Here is a 20,235-nt window from a genome sequence, read left to right on the forward strand (position 1 = left end):
CAAATACAACTCCAAAACGTTCCTGTAAACATGTTGTGACCTGTGTATTCACCACGTGGAGAAATAAAAAATTATTGAATTAGACAATTACGTTTTATAAGCAAATATACTCTGAATTTCTTTTTGCCTAACCACTCGAGTCTCTGGGCGCAGTCAGTGGTTTCAACGTGAAGCCGTGTTTGTTGATATTCTCATTCCTTCAAAGGATCCGAACCGATTGAAGTTTATAGATACCATGACTTAAAATCCTCTTACCTTGACGATTAAAAGCCTCCCCAATTTAGAAAACAGTAATCCAATGGCTGGTATTGATAATATAATACTAACTACTGTAACGTTAGTTTAGGTTCATGTTAACGTTAGATAATGTACAAAATAAACATTTTCCGCCGCTATAAACGTCGCACTTTTATTTTGAAAAACCCAGAAAGGAAGTCATTATATTTGCTTTACCATCCTGTTCTGTGTTAGCTCCGGTTAGCTCAGAGCGTGCAGTAGTTAGTATTATATTATCAATACCAGCCATTGAATTACTGTTTTCTAAATTGGGGAGGCTTTTAATCGTCAAGGTAAGAGGATTTTAAGTCATGGTATCCATAAACTTCAATCGGTTCGGATCCTTTGAAGGAATGAGAATATCAACAAACACGGCTTCACGTTGAAACCACTGACTGCGCCCAGAGACTCGAGTGGTTAGGCAAAAGAAATTTCAGAGTATATTTGCTTATAAAACGTAATTGTCTAATTCAATTATTTTGTATTTCTTCACATGGTGAATACACAGGTCACAACATGTTTACAGGAACGTTTTGGAGTTGTATTTGGAGTGTATTTGGTGACTGTAAGACCCTGTAGGGAACGTCAGGCTCCTGTCCTCCCCCACTTCCAGTGATGAAGCTAAGCTACGCTAACAGAGCGACTGTTCCCAAAGCTAAATGCACGCACAGAGACAAAAAAGGTATGTATCTTCTTGTCTAACTCCAGGGAAGATGTTAAATAAGCTAATTTCCCAAAATGTTGGAGTTTTCCTTTAAAGATAGGGATTTTCACTGTGGGTCACAATGTTTGTAGGGCTATATCTATATTCTATATTATAGCTATGGAGACAATACTATACTAATTTGACAGTCACTATCTCTCGTCCAACATGTAAAAAAAATTGTTAATCTATTTTTTTCTCATGTATACGTTCGCGTGTTATCCCCTGTTGAATATTGTATAGTTTCAGAGTGATCCTGGCTAATTCCTGGAAGCTGCGTTATTGAGCGATATGTGAATTTTGCTAAAGGCGTTCACGTTGCTCGCCTAGACACAGTACTGTTTCCAAATCAAAGGTATATAATAGGTATTATGTTTCATCATGAATGCATCAGGGGGGGGGGGGGGGGGGGGGGGGGGCGTTTTTTGATGCTCTGATCGCCAGCAACGGCATTAGTTTTGAATACTACATACGTTGATCGGCTGGATCGATATGAAATCATTGTAGGATCAAGGTGGAATTGACGCCAGATAGTCCTTAGCTTTGATCGGGGTTATTCCAAAAAGAATATTCCAATTATCTGATCGCAATTTCCAGTATTGATGTCCATCGGGTCCCTGACATGAAGTGGCACAAGATATGCCTCAAGTGTGCTGAACGCATTTCAAAGTGCTCGGATGAAGCGATTTACTTAAATTCTCCGCCCAGACAACATTAGATGTGACACACAGTGTGAAATAAGGTTTCAAAGGGTGGGCGATACTGCCACCTAGCAAGATTCGGCCGGTATTTATTTTACACTTTATTATAAAGTGTAATCTAATCTCTTTATTTTTTATTTTTTTTATTGATCTTTTTCCCCCTCCTTTTTCCTCCGATTTTCTCCCATCCCAATGTTAGTCGTTATGCCAATTCCCAATCCCCTTCCTGGTCGCTGCGCACTTACCCCCAACAGTCGGTCTGGGAGAGTGGAGGCTATCACGTGCTTCCTCCGACACACGTCTAGCCAATCAACCGCTTCTTTTCACCTGGCAGCGCGGACTCTCACTGAGAGGGTGTAACGTGTGGAAGGATCACACTACCCCCCTTAGATCCTATCCGCGCTGAGCAGGCGCCCCGACCGAACTGTAGGAGTCGCTGTTTACAACGACCCGGACCCACCCCTCCAGCTTTCCCACCCTCTAATACTGCCAATTGTATTAGTGTGAACGGCCAGCCAAGTTGGTGACAACGCCGGCACCTGGATTCGAACAGGCGAATCCAGTGTCTCCGGCATTGGTGACGAACGCAATCTCCGCTACGCCACCTGACCGCCCCAATCTAATCTCTTTATAAACCTTTATTATAAATTGTAATCTAATCACTCTTAATAAACCTTTATTATGAAGTGTAATCTAATCACTCTTAACCCATTCAGTGCCAACCACGAGTATAGTCGGGTTAACTCACCATCGCTTGAGTGCCAATCACGAGTATAGTTGGGTTTTAATCGTTATTTCTTTTATTAGCGATATCCATTCATTTTTCATCCATCCAGCCTGACGTTATCATTGGGAATGGGTCTGAGCTCGCAAAGGGCAAATACCGCCGCCTATCGTCTCCCGGATGGTATTGCACATCATTGGATTGGATTGGCTGGGACTGTGCATAAAAAAAATAAGTCCGGTCCAGGTTTGACTTCTCGGGCATGCAGCTGGATACTATTGCATCGACTCCCCCGACTGGGAGCATTGTGGATTATGTGTTTTGGACTATAACGTTGGATCAATGGACGCGATCGATATTTGGAATGGTGATCAGGAATTGGATTATCTTTTTGCATGACATCAGATGTGAGGTAAGGCCTTTATGTTACGAATCTTGGGCTAATAAGATGTTCCTTTCTCCGCCATCGGAGCGTGTGAGGTTCGCGCCGACGAAAGTACGGAGAAGTGATCTTTGAGAGCCCGCTTCTCTTCGTGCATGAGGACACATATACTATCGATAATCTAGCGTTTATTTGAAAACTATTCATAAATCAGCGGAAAAATGACAACGTGTTTTGTGTATTCCACTAAAGGGCTATTATCGTGTCTCTCTGGAATTACTAGAAATCTCCAAAACTATACTCTTATTCAAAACGGTATAAAACGGAAATGTGCAGATAAAAAAACAATCCGTTTTGTACATGTTGACTGCAAGCAAGTCCTTGATAAGCGACGGGTGTATTAGACCCATAGCCATAATTTAAAATATAGTTTAAGCGTTCGCAAATATCCCCGTCCTCCCATTGATTAAAGCGGTGGCAATCTAGACCTAATTTCCCGGAAGGGGCGTGGCACTCAATGTGTTAATAAACCTTTAAACCTTTATTATAAAGTGTAATCTAATCACTCTTAATAAACCTTTATTATAAAGTGTAATCTAATCACTGATTAGTTAATAAACCTTTATTATAAAGTGTAATCGAATCACTCATTAGTTAATAAACCTTTATTATAAAGTGTAATCGAATCACTCATTAGTTAATAAAGCTTTATTATAAAGTGTAATCAAATCACTCATTAGTTAATAAACCTTTATTATAAAGTAAAATCTAATCACTCAATAAACCTTTATTATAAAGTGTAATCTAATCACTCAGTAGTTAATAAACATTTATTATAAAGTGTAATCTAATCACTCACACATCGCAGTAGTTTAATCTCATCCAACGCCGTCTCTGTGTAGTGCTGAGCACTCTTTACTACCTTCAACGCCACAAAACGCTTCATCCTACACACACACACACACACACACACACACACACACACACACACACACACACAAATTGTGTTACAACAATGTTGACATTGACATGTTTTTCTTAATTCACACAATTTAAGGGGGTCGCCAAATAATGTGACTGTGTGCCTTGAAATGTATTTTGTTTCTCTGAGACAAAACAGTCCGTTTAGTGTTAAATAGCTCTACACTCAGCCATGATATAGACAGGGGTCTCCCAGTCCCTCCCCTCTGCAGTAAACAAGAAAAAACATTTTCTGGTATCCCTTCCCACTTTATCCAATCAGGAGAGAGAGCTCCACACTGCAAAAATGGTCTGACAAAAATAAGAAATAAAAACGTTTTAAGCAAATGTGTCCTTGAAAAAGTCAAATAAGCTAATTTTATTTGGCCTGGCAAGATTTCTTGAAATAAGTAAAGATATCTAGGGCTCTCTCTCCTGATTGGATAAAGTGGGAAGGGACACCAGAAAATATGTATATATATGTGTGTGTGCGTGTGCGTGTGTGTGTGTACGTGTATGTGTACGTGTGTGTGTGTGTGTGTGTCTTACTGTAGGTCCCAGCACATCCAGACGGTAGAAAAGTGACCCCAGCCGAGCTTCCTGACCACATGGTAACGACCATTAAACAAGTCTCCTATCTTCACTGGGTAGTAGCCTCCTGTAACACACACACACACACACACACACACACACACACACATTAAACAAGTCTCCTACTGTATCTTCACTGGGTAGTAGCCTCCTGTAACACACACACACATTAAACAAGTATCCTACTGTATCTGCACTGGGTAGTAGCCTCCTGTAACACACACACACACATTAAACAAGTATCCTACTGTATCTGCACTGGGTAGTAGCCTCCTGTAACACACACACACATTAAACAAGTATGTATCCTATCTTCACTGGGTAGTAGCCTCCTGTAACACACACACACATTAAACAAGTATCCTATCTTCACTGGGTAGTAGCCTCCTGTAACACACACACACATTAAACAAGTCTCCTATCTTCACTGGGTAGTAGCCTCCTGTAACACACACACACACATTAAACAAGTATCCTATCTTCACTGGGTAGTAGCCTACTGTAACACACACACACACATTAACCTCTTAACACATTCTGCGCCAAGAACGAGTTAACTCGTTATTGCCCGCCAATCGAATATCGCCAACAACGAGTAAACTTATTTCTTTTATTCGCTATTGCCATTCATAATTCATCCACCAATATGTTTGTTTACCAATAGGTTAAAGTGTTATTAGTGAGATTTTAGTTTTTGAAAATGTGTTGTGATCGCGGGGATCGGCCATTTTGAAAAATCGACCGTCGCTGAATGTAGTCATTTTGAGAAGAGGACATCCAGAGCTTTCAATGAGCGTTGGCATTTTTAAAAACTACACTTCCCAAAGGCTTCTAGCTCCCTGCAAGCAAATTACTTGTTATGAATTTTTTTTATTCTCTCATTACTCAGGATTATATACCACAAAACTGAACATTATTGGCATATTGGAGCACAGTTAGTTTGTCTCCCCTGTTTTGAGCATTTAGCAACCATCCGATTTGAAATCAGTTTCAGTAGATTTCACTCTATTCTTCATGCACGCCTGTTGATACTAAATCCAAATTGAACTTGGCCATTTGAAAGAGATTTGGCCCAATCCATAAATGTGCGAATTGGCTATAATAAGGTAATTTATAGGCCTGCTATTCTATAATAATATTTCAAATTGCATTGGTCCGGATTAGTGCACTGCAACCCTGCCCAAGCCCGACTTTATTTTTTTTTATTTTCGATTTTGCGCCGTGATTTTGCGCCGATTTTGCGCTGTATACTCACGACATCGGATTCGGTAGCATCCTAGCAGTGATTTTGGACTGATTGTGTGACGAGGCACCGTGTCAGTCTAACGCTATAGTGCTGGGAAATAGCGGCATTTGCGAAACAGGCTATAGAATGCTTGTTAGTTTTCAGCGTGATGTGTTATTTAGTTAGACATATTGGACATTTTCGTTTTTGTGTATTTAAGTATCAAGTTAATATATAAACAGTGTTTAGAATATTTAAAACAAAAAAAATTTATTTAATATTTGGCTATATATATTAATGCTTCTTTAGTTTTCACTGTTATTTAGGTAGACCTATTGAACATTTTCGTTTTTGTTTATTTATTAAGTTCATATAAAAGTGTTTCGAATATTTAAAACAAATACAAATAAATTTATTTTAATAATAATAATTATTTTTTCGAGTTTTCACACGGGCTAGGGCTTAAAATATTATTTACAGTCAGGCTTATTTTCGGGCAGGGCCTGAAGTTCACGGGCTCGGGCTGGGCACAGGCTTCATTTCAAGGCCCTTGCAGACCACTAGTCCGGATGGGAGAATTCAGTACTGCATCTACAAAACTTTCTGTTTAATCATCTTCCCTTTATTCATTTCCTTCAATTTCTTGTACACGTGATCTCAAGAAGGTACTGAACGAGCTCAGTGGCAGTTTTTCCATGTCTGGTCATTTTTAGCATGGTGTTATTCACGGTCAAAGAAAAATCATAATTCATATTCTCCTTTGTTTCATCACAATTTAAGCAAGCCTAGTAATAGACACAATATTTCCGACACTGGGAATACATTCACTGAGGTCCATAGATGTTCCTAGATACAAAGAAAATGCAAATGGACCTTGTAGAAGTGGAGCAATATTCCATTTAGTTAGGTATGTATTTTAGGCGGATTTTCAGAAAATAGGGCTCCAGGCTTAAGAGGTTAAGGACCTCCCATCGTCCTGGGGCTGATAAAAATAGGATTGAGGGTGTAAATACATTTTGGGACATATTTGGGATGAGAGTTGAAACAGAAAACTGCTAACGTTGCTTGTGCAAGGCCATCTCCATCACTGGACACACTCGCTCTATTTATCTCTCTCATTCTCTTTCCCACACTTGCTCTCTCCCTCATCTCACTCTCTCATCCCCAATCAGAGCTAGAATGAGCGCTCCCCTGCCCGCCCTGATTCACTCTCTCAAGACAGAGTGTTGGCTTTAAGAGAGCTGTTCAGTGGGATGAGTTTTGGGGTCTCACACGAGAATGCTGGAGAGTTTTTAGTTTTTTTTGCAGAGTTCTGGAGTAACAGACGAGAGAAGGAGAGCTACTTTTCTACTTTTAAGTATTTGTACCAAAGTATCAGTTACGGTTAACTCATTCCCCGCCAACAACGAGTTTACTCGTTATTGGGAGCCGACGCTTGAATGACAACGAGTATACTCGTTATTTGATCGGTTTTTCCTTTTTTTCGATATTTGTATTCATTATTCATCCAGTGACCTTGGTGTTACCATAGGGAATGAGTCGGAGATCAATACCGGCTGCATCCAGCTAGATGGCGGTATCGAGCACCCTTTGTAACCTTGTATCTTGGCCTGTGTAACGGCCAAATGTCTCCGGTCTCACTTTTCCTTGTCGGCCGAGTGGAGCGGTTCTCCCGGTTCCATTAAAGCGTGTCAAATATCCCCGATCCATATGTTGTGGTGGGTTATGCCGTGGACCAAATGGACATTGGATGTACCGGATGGCGATCAGACAATTGGAATATTATTTTTGGAATACTCCCGATCACAGGTAAGGACTATCTGACGTCAATTTTAGCTTGATCGTGCTAATGCTTTTATACCAATCGGACTGATAAGCGTTTTGTGTTCAATACGAATGCCGTTACCGACAATGAAAATCAGAAACGACCCCCCCGCCCCTTTCATGCATTCATGATGAAACATAATACCTATGACATAGATGTGATTTGGGAATAGTAGCGTGTACAGGCAAGAAACAGCAACGTCTATAGTAGAATTGACGTATAAGGCTATAACTCAGCATTTCGGGAATTACCCCAGACGGCTCTAATCCATACTTATATTCACCACGGTATAACACGGGAACGTATGGATGGAAAAGTTATTCTTTTTCACATATTGAACGATAGGTGATGTCAAATGGGCCATAGTATTGTATCCATAGCTATAATATAGAATATAGTTATAGCTCTACAAACAAGGTGACGCACTCCTATCTTTTAAAGCGTGGCAGTGCTATGACGGGCTCCGTCTAATTCCCGGCGGTCAATGAGTTAAGTACATTACGGATATCATTACCCTGGTAATTGTGTATCGGTATTACGTTACCATTGACTGAAAGAAGGCTCGTTGTCTGGTCAATGTAACATAATAAGGAGACGGTAGCCAAAGTAACCAACAAAAGATATTTAATTAATAATTACCATGGTTTGTGAACAGAAAGAAATATAAAATATTGACAAACAAAAACACAGAACTGCACAGACAGGATCAGCATCAGGCCATGTTTAGACTAGGTGTTTTCGTTTTTGTTTTGTTGCTGAATGAATACGTTTGCTGTCCCAGTTAAATAGAAATGCCGTTTTGGCAGGAAAATGCATTGCCCTACTGACAACGCTGAAAAGGTGTTTTTGTTTTGGATACTCGCCAAAACTCGCCGACAACGTGTCATGTAATCTGCGTAACGCCCATGCGCAGTAGATACCGACATCTGCGTGCCCTCACCAACGTCCGGTGACGACAGAGCTGTCCCAAATAGCTGCAGCTACCATGTGTTGTCAAGTTATTGTTATAAGGACCCCAGTCCAAGCTACAACAGTCTGCATTCCCTTAACAATTGTTTGTATTGAGCCGTATTGTACCCATTCTGCAATATGTTAAATAAAGTTTACATCCATTCATTCTGCTAGCATTAACGATTGCATGAGCAGCTGGCTAACGTGAGCTAACGTTAGCTATCAGACCCTGTTAGCTCAGAGCTCCTCTTTCAATCTTAACAAGCATTAAACAAAATGGCCCAGTCATCTATTCACCTTTGTTTAATACATGAGGCGTTGTCTAATGTTATCTAGCTACTGATGGCTCCTGATATAATCAGTTTGGTGCTGGCTGGCTAACGTGAGCTAACGTTAGCTGCTAGCCACAATGCTATACTGTTGTACTGGCATATTCCCTTCACGTTAGCATGTAGCTAACAACATCGGAGATCTTTTTGTGAGACTAAACTATCCGCTCTTGGTGGTAAATTGTGTTGATGTTAGTTTTGTTTCATCAACAAATGAGGCAGAACACAGTGAATGTATCCGTTTTCTTTATTGCATTTTCTTTGCTGAAAAATAAGTGCTACATTGGCTAAATAGCTCACGGAGGCATTTAAATATGGTGGCTTGTTGATTTTTTTGCAGGAAGTGTATTGGCACCAGCGTTTCCGTTAGCCGGTAATTACCGGTATTTTACCGGCAAAATCTGTTTAAGTCCGACATATTTTATCTCTCCGGTCTTAATGTCCGGTGAAAATAATTCCCTGAGTCTAAGCACAATTTGATTATTTGAATTGTATTAAAATAGGCTAAAATTAAATAGCCTATGCGATGAACGAAACGATCATTACATTTGTTTCCTCGTTGCTTCTAATAATGACAACGACGTTGTCGGCGAGAGCTTAGTGCTGGGTGTGCGGACTTTTCTGAAGCTGTAGAGCCGCAGTACCAGCAGTACAATGCAATATTCCAGCAGTACTCCAATTCAGCCATTTTCAGCCAATGTTGGGTGGGGGGCGCTGTTGTGCGGTTCCCAGAAAAGAGCCAATAACAGCTGAACAGCTTCTCTGCAGCGCCATACTCTTTGCAAATAAGTCGTTGCGAGGTGGAGAGAGTCGTCACGCAAACCCACGATAATGTTGCCGTCTCTCTGCTTTCTCAGTTCTTCGCTTGATATAATTAATACAAATGTCCAATATAACGGAATTCGTTAGCTCATAAAAATGTGATTATAACAGACTGCTGTTTAGTGTCGGACCGACTGCGTATCGGTCTATTTTATTTCAAGTCAGCAGCAGCACGGAGTATCGAGGGACTTATTTTATTTGGAATATATTAATGACTGTATACGTGAAGTTGAACATTATGATATGTGTGACGTGTCTGATACAACGAGGTGAAGCGATGTCGACTCGAGATTCATTTGGGGGTGCGTGTGACAGAGCTGCTGCAGCGGGAGCTTGATGCTGGTAGCGTATCGCACTAACTTGAGAGGCGAGAGATAGTAATTTGATTCTGCAAATCAATTTCTCATTCTTCGCTTGATGTAATTAATACACATGTCCAATTATAACGGAATTCGTTAGCTCATAAAAATGTGATTATAATAGACTGCTGTTTAAAACTCTGACCGGAATATCTCGAATATGTCCGGTGATAGAAATCTTGCAGGACACTCAGACCGGCACGAATATGTTCTAACGGAAACGCTGATTGGCACATCCAAGGTAACTACCTCCCCGCGCATGCTCAGTGCTGAATTCGAGACGCGATCCGTTGCGGTCTGACCACGCCTCGTTCTGACAAAACGAAAGTGCTCAGGTCGCAAAACAAATGTCTAACTCGCCTGCCACTACGTTGCGCTCTGGAAAGCGAAACGAAAATGGCCCTGTGTCTAACCGCAGCCTCAGACACAGGGGAAGACAGAACAGTTATACATGAGGGAATGACAAGACGAGACACACCTGGGTTGATTACAAATGGGTAGTAATAATAATAATAATAATAGATCAAATTTATATAGCGCCTTTCATAGAACCCAAGGTCGCTTCACAATCAGGACAAAAAATAGGGCAAGGAAAATAGGGGGGGGGGGTAAAAGGGGGGATGAGGGAAGGTAAGGGATAATGGACCTAATCTAATCTAAACTAACTGATGGGGAAAAGCCTTGGTGAAGAGGTGTGTTTTTAGAGCGGATTTGAAGGTGTCCAGGGTTGGGGCGTTGCGGATTTCGGGGGGGAGAGAGTTCCAGAGGGTAGGGGACGCCACGCTGAAGGCTCTGTCCCCAAAAGTCCATAACCTGGTGCGAGGGATGGAGAGGAGACCTAGATCAGAGGATCGTAGGTTCCGGGATAGAGTGTACTGGTGGAGGAGATCAGACAGGTATCGGGGGGCGAGGGCATGGAGGGATTTGTAGGTGAGGAGCAGGAGTTACACCTGGGAGGGAAACGATAAGGACTACAAGTCCAGGACAGGGAACTACAGCTAGACATAACACATCACACTGGGAACGCCTGATCAAGGCACACACAGACCCCACACGTAACAATCGGTATGGAGGAATAAATACCCACAACAAAGTTATAATGGATCTCCCTTTGGATTTCTTGTAGCTAAGCTAATCAAGGAGTAGATAACGTGTGGTTATAGCAGTACTTCAGTTTTCAGGTGTCGCCTCTCAAAGGACATAATAATAATACATTTTATTTGGAGGCGCCTTTCAGAACACCGAAGGTCGACTTACAGAGCATAAAAACAAAACAAGACAGTCAAAGTTAAAAACAGTGGTCTTGGCAAGTAAAATAAGGCTGTCAAAGTTAACACGGTATTAGCGCGTTATCGCCCGATTCTATTAACGCCACAATTTTTTTTAACTCACGATTAACTTTTAAGGAAAAATAATTTATTTAATTTTTTGCTAGACTTCACTCAGGTGTATTATTGATGCTCTCATTGATACTATGTTTGTTTCTGAAGTGTGCGTGTGTGATATAGAGAGAGATAGGGGGGTGAGAGAGATGAGGAAGGGGCAAGAGAGAAAGAGCTGGGAGAGTGTGTGTGTGAGAGAGGGGGGGTGTGTGATTACTCAGCCCTTGTGTGGTTGAATGTAACAAGTTCCTAACGTTTTCTTTCCCCTATTATTTTCTTTTCTTTTAAGTTAATTTGTGCATCACTCTGTTTTGAATTTGATGCAAATTTGCAATGCATGAGGGTCATCCTTTTGTGTTAAATGGCTGCATAAAGCAAGCATTTGTTGACTCATGTTGATAAGAGTATTCAAACTTGGAACTTGAAAAATATCTGTTTAACACTTTCAGTGCCACTCACGAGATTTCTCTGGTTTTTTTATAGGTGGTTGCATGCCACTCACGAGATTTCTCGGAATTATTATTATTTTTTTTTTTTGCGATCTGAAAAATTATTGCATCACCCGAGCCTACCCGAGTATAGCCGAGGGGCGCCGGCGATCACTGTGGAAAAAAGCGCCCCCTGTCGTCTCCCAGATGACATAAGTGATTTTGGAATGGACTCAATGAATGGGGAAAAAAATCCGGTACTCCACATTTTCCAGTTCACTGATCCAGCCGGGGTTACTAGAGTTCATTCTGGAGCCTCAGATCCCCGCGGATCATGGAGTTCTACTGTATCGCGTTGGATCCATACACGTATCGATTTTTTCGAATGGTGATCAGGAATTGGAATATAGGGCTGACCTTCGAAGCTTTTTTTGGCAATCGAAGCTTCGGGGCCGAGCTTCGATTTTAATTCGAGGCTTCGAAAAAAAAGAAACAATTTTTTTTTTTTATCTTATGTTGTGGGACTTGTACAGCACTTTCGTAAACGTTGTTGTTTTTAAATGTGCTCTATAAATAAAGTGGGTTGGATTAATTAATTAAGTAGCCCCTTTCGTGACTGACGCATCCAACAAGGTTTCACTCGGCTGTGTGATTTAATTCAAGGTGGATCGCTGTTGTCGTTTGAACAACTTCAGATTTCATGGGAACTACCAATCCCCCAAATCAAGAATGTTTAAGATGAATGAAGTAAGATTTTGATTATTTGAAATATGGCCTGTGTAGACTAAACTATGCACAGAATTATGTCAGTCTACAAGGTCCGGATTCTACATGGTCCGGCAATGTAGACCTTGTAGACTCCACTACAGACCAATTATCAGTGAATGTTCATGCATTTTTAAGAAGGACAACTTCCACAAAAAAACAAAGAACTCACCAAAACATCTCAGTAGCACCTTATCTAAATGTTATATTTCATATATGGAGATTCATATTTATTTATGTATTGCATGCATTTCTACATTTTATTTCCTATTTTGTTTATTCATCCCAGTATCTTTCTTTCTTATGTGTGGAATTCTACAAGGTGCGCGCACACACACACACACACACACACACACACACACACACACATTTAGTCATTTAGCTGACGCTTTTATCCAAAGCGACTTACAAGTTCTGTACGACAAGACAGCAAGAAGGGTACAACTCTATCAGCTGAGTAACAATGTTCATCAAAGTGTTGCGTGTTACAGTGTATGTTACGAAGGATCAGATTAAACCGAATATATATATTTATTTATTGATATATATTGCATAGTATTTGTATATCGTTTGATATCCCCTGTATATTCCTTGTACATATACACGGAATATCCCTTTAGCCCAGACCATAATAGTTCATTCTCCTATTGCAGTGCTTCCCAATCCTCTCCTCGAAGCACCCCAGCCGTTCCATGTATTTGTTAAATTCCACCACCAGCACACCTGATTCAACTTAACAAGCCCTTTATTAGTTGAATCAGGTGTGCTGGTGGTGGAATTTAACAAATACATGGAACCGCTGGGGTGTCTCGAGGAGAGGTTTGGGAACCACTGTCCTATTGGACAGCGGTCCACCGGCGCCAGGGACCGGCCTCCGGAGCCAGGTTCAAAGTCACCGTCAAGATGCGTCTGGACATGCCCGGCCTTGCCCAGGGATACGCGACAGAAATGAGATTGGAACTAGTTTGTTCACCGTGCGTATAAATACGGCGCAGGTGAATATAGAAGCCCCTTACCTCCTTACCCTTCGTCCTTAGTATGTTACCGATAAGTTGAAGCCTCACCCACGATACAACGTGCGGTGAAGTATGGCCTGTTTGGCCCCAGAATAGAGCATTGAGACCGCGTGCGAATTAGTAACTGAATTGTCAGAGTGCGACATATTTCTATTAGGTAAATAATAGTCTATTTGTGTATAGTGTATCGTGCGGTTAAAGTTCTACAGTGACCAGCTTCTCCAACGCTTCCTCGTATTAGCTAGAGTTCTTATCCAGGCTGGGCCGACCGCATGGCGCTTTCACCCGAGGAGACCTAGACGAGAATCGTATGGACATGTACACTGGATTAATCTACCCGACGACTACATAGCCCTTTGCGGCTGGAATATATTTGCTTTGGTCCTGTGATTTATGGAGCGGATAATCGCCGACGCCTGCACGTGTTGGATTTACCCCGAGAGGAGTCAAGTCGAGTCGGCGCCTCAGAGAGTCTGAGGTCGACTAGCTTTCTTCACTGTGGAGCTACAGTCTACAAGAGAACCAAGCTGTATTCGTCTGTGGATCAAGAGGCTACTGCACCGGCTTCTGTACCTGAAGTCTCCCTAGTCATCGTTGACCAGACGTTCTACTACCGACAGATCTTCTACCCTGCTGGCTTACAACCAGGGGGAACCCCTTCCAGTATCTCCCGCTATATTACTAGTGTACCATAGATATAATTCCCTAAGATTCAGGTTGTATAATTACCTCCTGCGTAACCAGAGAATGGACATTCGTTATTGATTTGCCTACGCATACTCCTTTGCCTTACAAGTGCATTCAAAGAATAATGTAAAGTATCCTATGTACCTTTTGCTCCATTAAATACTTGATTAATACCTTTGACTGGAACCGATTTCATTGTGGGAAGTGTTCATCATATTCATATATCGTGTACTGTATGGCCAGTAATTAAAGTACATAAAGCGGTAGTGGTTTAATGATACCATACTTATCAATACAGTCAGGGAATTGTACCCCTCAGTTACAGTGTAGGTTAGTTTATTAGGACAAGTGCATGACAGTACGGTTAGTCACGGTTAGATTTTTTTTTTTTTTTTTTTTTAATCATTTCAGATAATGGTTGAAGAAGTGAGTCTTTAGTCGACGGCGAAAGATTGGACGGGATTCGGCTGTCCTAACTGGGATGGGTAGTTCACACACACACACACACACACACACACACACACACACACACACACACACACACACACACAATTGAAGTAAAAAAAAATAAAAAATGTAATGTTCGAAGCTTGTGCCATCGAATCGAACGTTCGAAGCTTCGAAGCATTTAAGACAGCCCTAGAATATACCAGTTGGATACCATCTGATGTCAGGTAAGGACTCTATGTTATCAGTGGTAGGATAATCAGAGTAAGTTTGATGAAGTTATAAGCTGTTTTGTGAAATGTCTTCTTTCGGTTTCACTGTAAAAGTCCGTGAGGAAATCAACGGAGCAATTATCAGTGCGCGGCCGTAATGTGCGTGCGTGCACGTATAATATTGATCATCTAGCGTTTATTTGAAAACGATTCATAAAAAGGCCGACGAATATCAACGTTGTGGAATATTCCACTAAAAGACGATTTTCATAGAATGCTCCAGAATGAGCTGTTTTTTTATATCAAAACGTGGGCTTTTCTAACTGCTCTGAAACGGCAACGACGCGATAAAAAAACAATCTGCCTTCACAGCACTGACTGGAAAATAGTCTTTGATAATGCGATGGGCAGATTAGACACATAGCCATAATTTAAAACATAGATTAGGCGATATTAACGTTAACATTGGCGCCGATGGTGGCATTCAAGCGGTAAAACGGAAAACCAGGCGTGGCGCTGAAAGTGTTAAGGTAGATACATTTTTTTTTAAATGCAATTAATTTGCGATTAATCGCGAGTTAACTATGGACAATCATGCGATTAAATATTTTTATCGATTGACAGCACTAGAAATAAGTAAACATGAATCTTTAGGAGCTTACTGTGGGAGCACATATTCCACGCTGTTCTGTGGCTCGGCAATGAGTGGGATCGTCTCCGGTTACATGCCTGACAAGTAAAATGTGGAATCCGGACTCTTTTTTTCCATCCATTTCATTCAGTCCAATCCAATGGGGTGCAATACCATCCGGAGACGATAGGGGGCTGTATTTTCCCTGTTCGAGCTCAGACAGATCCCCACTCGTAACGTGAGGCTAGATTGATGAAAAATTTATGGAAATCGATAATAAAAAAAATAACGATTAAATAACGAGATTTCTCGTTCTTGGCACTCAACGCATGGCATGAACTAACGAGATTTGTCGTCGTTGCCACTCAAAGTGTTAATACAGACTGTATTGATCTATTTGTGCAACGTTAAATAAATCGGGCCGATCAGGCTTAAAGGAAAACTCCAACATTTTGGGAAATTAGCTTATTTGCCATCTACCCTGGAGTTAGACAAGAAGATACATACCTTTTTTCTTCTCTGTGCATGCAGTAGGAGTAGGAAGACATGCACTGTTAGCCTAGCTTAGCGTCAGTCACTTGAAGAAGGTTCCTCCATTAGCCTAGTTCCCAACGTCTTCCTACTCCTACTGCATGCACAGAGAAGAAAAAGGTATGCATCTTCTTGTCCAACTCCAGGGTTCCCAAAATGTTGGCGTGTTAAGATACATACCTTTTTCTTCTCTGTGCATGCAGTAGGAGTAGGAAGACGTGCACCGTTAGCCTAGCTTAGCGTCAGTCACTGGAAGTAGGTTCCTCCATTAGCCTAGTTCCCAACGTCTTCCTATTCCTACTGCATGCACAGAGAAGAAAAAGGTATGTATCTTCTTGTCCAACTCCAGGGTAGATGGCAAATAAGCTAATTTCCCAAAATGTTGGAGTTTTCCTTTAACAGTCATATTTTCAGAAAATTCGCCTAAAAGTACATACCCAAGTAAATGGAAGACTGCTCCACTTCTACAAGGTCGATTTGCATGTTATTGGTATCTAGGGACATCTATGGACCTCAGGGAGTGTATTCCCAGTGTCAAACAATTGTGTCTGTTACTATGCTTGAGTAAATTATAATGAACCAAAAGAAAATATAGGAAACTCAAGAAAACGCCAGCCTTTTTCTTTCTCTCATTTGACGCACAACTTTAAAAAATATGATTACTGATATTTCCGTGGGTCCAAACCAGCGTTTCCGTTAGCCGGTAATTACCGGTATTTGACTGGCAAAATCTGTTGAAGTCCGACATATTTAATCTCTCCGGTCATAGTGTCCGGTGAAAATAGTTCCCTCTGGGCACAGTTTGATTATTTGAATTGTATTTGGATGGGCTGGAGTTGGGTGGCCTATGCGATGAACGAAACAATCATTGCGTTTGTTGTCATTGCTTCGCTCAGCGAGAGCTTGCTGCTGGATTTGCGGAAGGCATGCAGCTGCAGACCCACAGAACCCACCAGCTTTGCTGGCACAGTGCGGTCCCCAGACCTGGAAAGCTGCTCTGCGGGTCTGCAGCTGGATGCTTCTTGCAAACTAACTGCGGCCGGCTCGCGCTGATAACAGCTTTCATTGTTGGACCGGCTGCTTGGTGGAGCAACGATGAAACGAATGTAATGAATCGTTCGTCGCATGGGCTATTTAATTTTGGCCTGTTTTGGTACGGTTCGGGTGGTCAAGTTGTGCTTGGAGGGAGTTGTTTTCACCGGACATTATGACCAGCACCAAGTCGTTGGGACTCGGAGGTGGAGATATACATCACGCAAACCCACGATAATGTTGCCGTCTCTCTCTGCAAAATTTCTCAGTTCTTCGCTTGATATAATTAATACAAATGTCCAATATAACGGAATTCGTTAGCTCATAAAAATGTGATTATAACAGACTGCTGTTTAGTGTCGGACCGACTGCCCACATACGCGGTCTATTTTATTTCAAGTCAGCAGCAGCACGGAGTATCGAGGGACTTATTTTATTTGGAATATATTAATGACTATACGCAAAAGTAGCCTCGTTTTAAGTAATAATATTATAAATCTACATGCCTTGAGGATGACATTCTTTATATAGCCTATATCAATTGTTTTAAAGCTCAATAAACTATGACCGGAATTAATCTCATTTGTCCGGTAGATTGAAATCTTGCAGGTCACGGAGACCGGCAACAATTTTTTCTAACGGAAACCCTGGTCCAAACAAAGAAACAATTAGAAATGGTATTTTTTCTCCCCTTAAAACAAAAAACTGTGACGTGAACCCAGCCGCAGATTTTGTGAACCCTTCCACCCCTACGTTATAGTAATCCATTACCTGTATAGCACTCTACCACAGTAATCTATTAACCTTATACAGTACCTTTATAGTCATATATCACAGTAATCCATTACATTTATACTAATATATCATAGTAATTAGGGGTGGAACGATACACATTCGAACCGTGTACCGTACGGTACAACCCCCACGGTTCGGGGCGTCTGTGTATCGTACGGTTCAGATGATGCGCAAATAAAAAAATTTAAAACTTAATTTGGCACGGAGCTGGGAGAGGTGAGCGCTGGCAGCAGCAGCAACACTGTAGGTGCTAGTCAGTTTGTGTAAAAATGGCAAGTACAATATAAATCAATCTTCATTACGACTTTAAAAACATAGCCATTAACATTACATAGGCCTACACACATCTTGCCATAGCGTTAGCAGTTTGTACAACACAACGCATGTTGAACTATGGTAGCCCGCCAGCTAATACAGTCAATGCAATGTTATCGTAGCTACTAGCTAGCAGAGGAGAAAATGGGAGTCTGAGAGGTGGGGTGTTTAAAGACAATGATAGGCGTTTATTCAACATCCAAGAAGGCTAACATACAACTGTGTTTTACTAACTCCAACCGGGACTATTGCCGCTTTTCCACTGCATGTTGATGTTATGAACTCCTCCTAACGTTACCGAAGCTGATAACGTTACCTGAGCTGAAGGTCCGTGACACTAAAATATCCATGGGGACCCGCCAAGCCATAGATAGTTCCAACTCACCGAATTACGTAATCAACCACAGTTGCACTCAATATTTAAATAATGTTAGTCTAAATAAATGTAAACGGATAATGTACGTATTTTAAAAATAGAATGAACAGAGCAGTGTTGTTTTGAAACAGTACAGTGTGTGTGTTAGTTTGATGTATGCTGCAATTTATATTGATGGCCTTCTAATTTGTTTATTTATTTTAAATAACAGTGACACTTTTCCCTTTGATAAGAAATCCAGCCATATTCCTTTCATTGTATTTCAAATACTGCACTTTAATTTCAAGCATAAAACTAATCTTTCCATTAACACAATGGGGACGAAGCACGGATATCTCCGTGTTTCGATTCCACCCGTTGTGGACAGAAGCACGGATATATCCGTGGCAAGTTGTTTTGGCTTTTATTCCATTTTAATAACCTATTCAAGGTCGCCGAGATGCACTGCAGATGTACCCTACTCTTTGAATTCGAGAAAGTGCAATACCGGCCTCTTAGAGGCGCTATCATGATAATGCAGTGTGCCCTGTGGCTGAACGGAGCATTATTTTTTTTGACTTTCAATGGAGTTTTCAGTTAGCTGGATTCTGGATGTGCAGCATGTAGCTTTGATTACGTTTTAGATTGCGGATTTCACTATGCAATAAGGGGATTTATCATCAGCCAATGGACATATCGATCTACCAGATGGCGATTGATAACGGGGAAATGCTCGGGGGGATCCAACCGGCTCATGGTAAGATCTTTTTCATGTAAATTACAGCCCGATCGAGCCTTGTTATGATACGATAGGCCTATGTGGCTACTTAGACGAACACGGTTATTGGTAATCAATAATAAGAAACAACGTCCCCCACCCCCCCCCCCCCCCTTTCATGCATACATGCTTGAGGATCGTGCCGATCATATGCAGTTTGAGTTTTAACTGTAGCATCTGTATAACGGAAATGCCATTGGATATAACGTTAGTATCTATTAGCCCTTTATCTTGCCTTCTAGGAAATATACTAGACCAAATGCCGTATAACGCTTATATTCACGGCGCTATAAAATGAGAACGTATTGATGAAAAATTTATTTCTTTAATCCATTTTGAAGGGACGGTTTATGGTCCCAATTGACAATGAGAATGGACAGATAGCAATACTATAAAGTATAGATTTAGCTCTACAAACAGCCCCAAGTCTGTTTACATTTGCCGGTCCTCTAGAGCAGTGGTTCCCAAAGTCGGGGTCGCGACCCAAAGGTGGGCCGCGAGCAGCCACGGGAGGGCCGCGAGATGATTTTTTTTATTTTATTTAATTTTTTTATGCCACTGAACTTAGAAGCAGGCCAGGACAGTGTTTCTAGTTGTATTCTAAAATTCTATTCTATTGTATTCTAAAATGTGACTATATGGTTTTATATTAACTTAATAAATAAAAACGAAAAATCTACTTATTTCAACGAACATTTCAAACTAAATAACAGATTATGCACATAAAACGCTGAAAACAACCGAAGCAACAATAGTATTTTAATGAGGCTATTAGGTCGCTTTCACATATAGTTTTGGTGGACTCTGTGCGGTTCTGGGGGTGAAGTTGCAACATTGTTGCATTCTTCATTTGGTTCGCCTGCATTCACATAGAAATCTGTCAGGCGGACCGAGACCTTCTGAACAATGTCACACGGTCGAAAAGGGCGCTTGTCTATTGGACAGTGGAAATGTGTGTGTGGCTGCGCGCGTGTGTGTGTGTCTGTGTGTGGACTGCGGAGCCCTCCAGATCA

The 20,235-nt window shown here is 41.3% G+C and overlaps 1 protein-coding gene across 2 annotated transcripts in view; it reads right to left on the reverse strand.

The window, feature by feature from the left end:
• Positions 1 to 20,235, reverse strand: part of srpk3 (SRSF protein kinase 3) — a 77,699-nt gene that overhangs the window by 35,640 nt on the left and 21,824 nt on the right. For both annotated transcript variants that reach the window (XM_084333747.1, XM_084333746.1), the window contains exons 4-5: positions 4,296 to 4,404; positions 3,646 to 3,733 (exon numbers count right to left, since the gene is read on the reverse strand). In XM_084333747.1, coding sequence (XP_084189873.1) covers positions 3,646 to 3,733; positions 4,296 to 4,404 — 197 coding nt within the window. The remainder of the gene's footprint in view (positions 1 to 3,645; positions 3,734 to 4,295; positions 4,405 to 20,235) is intronic.

The sequence above is a fragment of the Notolepis coatsorum genome (assembly GCF_963971535.1).
Source record: "Notolepis coatsorum genome assembly, chromosome: 17".
In the NCBI taxonomy this organism is placed as follows: domain Eukaryota; kingdom Metazoa; phylum Chordata; class Actinopteri; order Aulopiformes; family Paralepididae; genus Notolepis; species Notolepis coatsorum.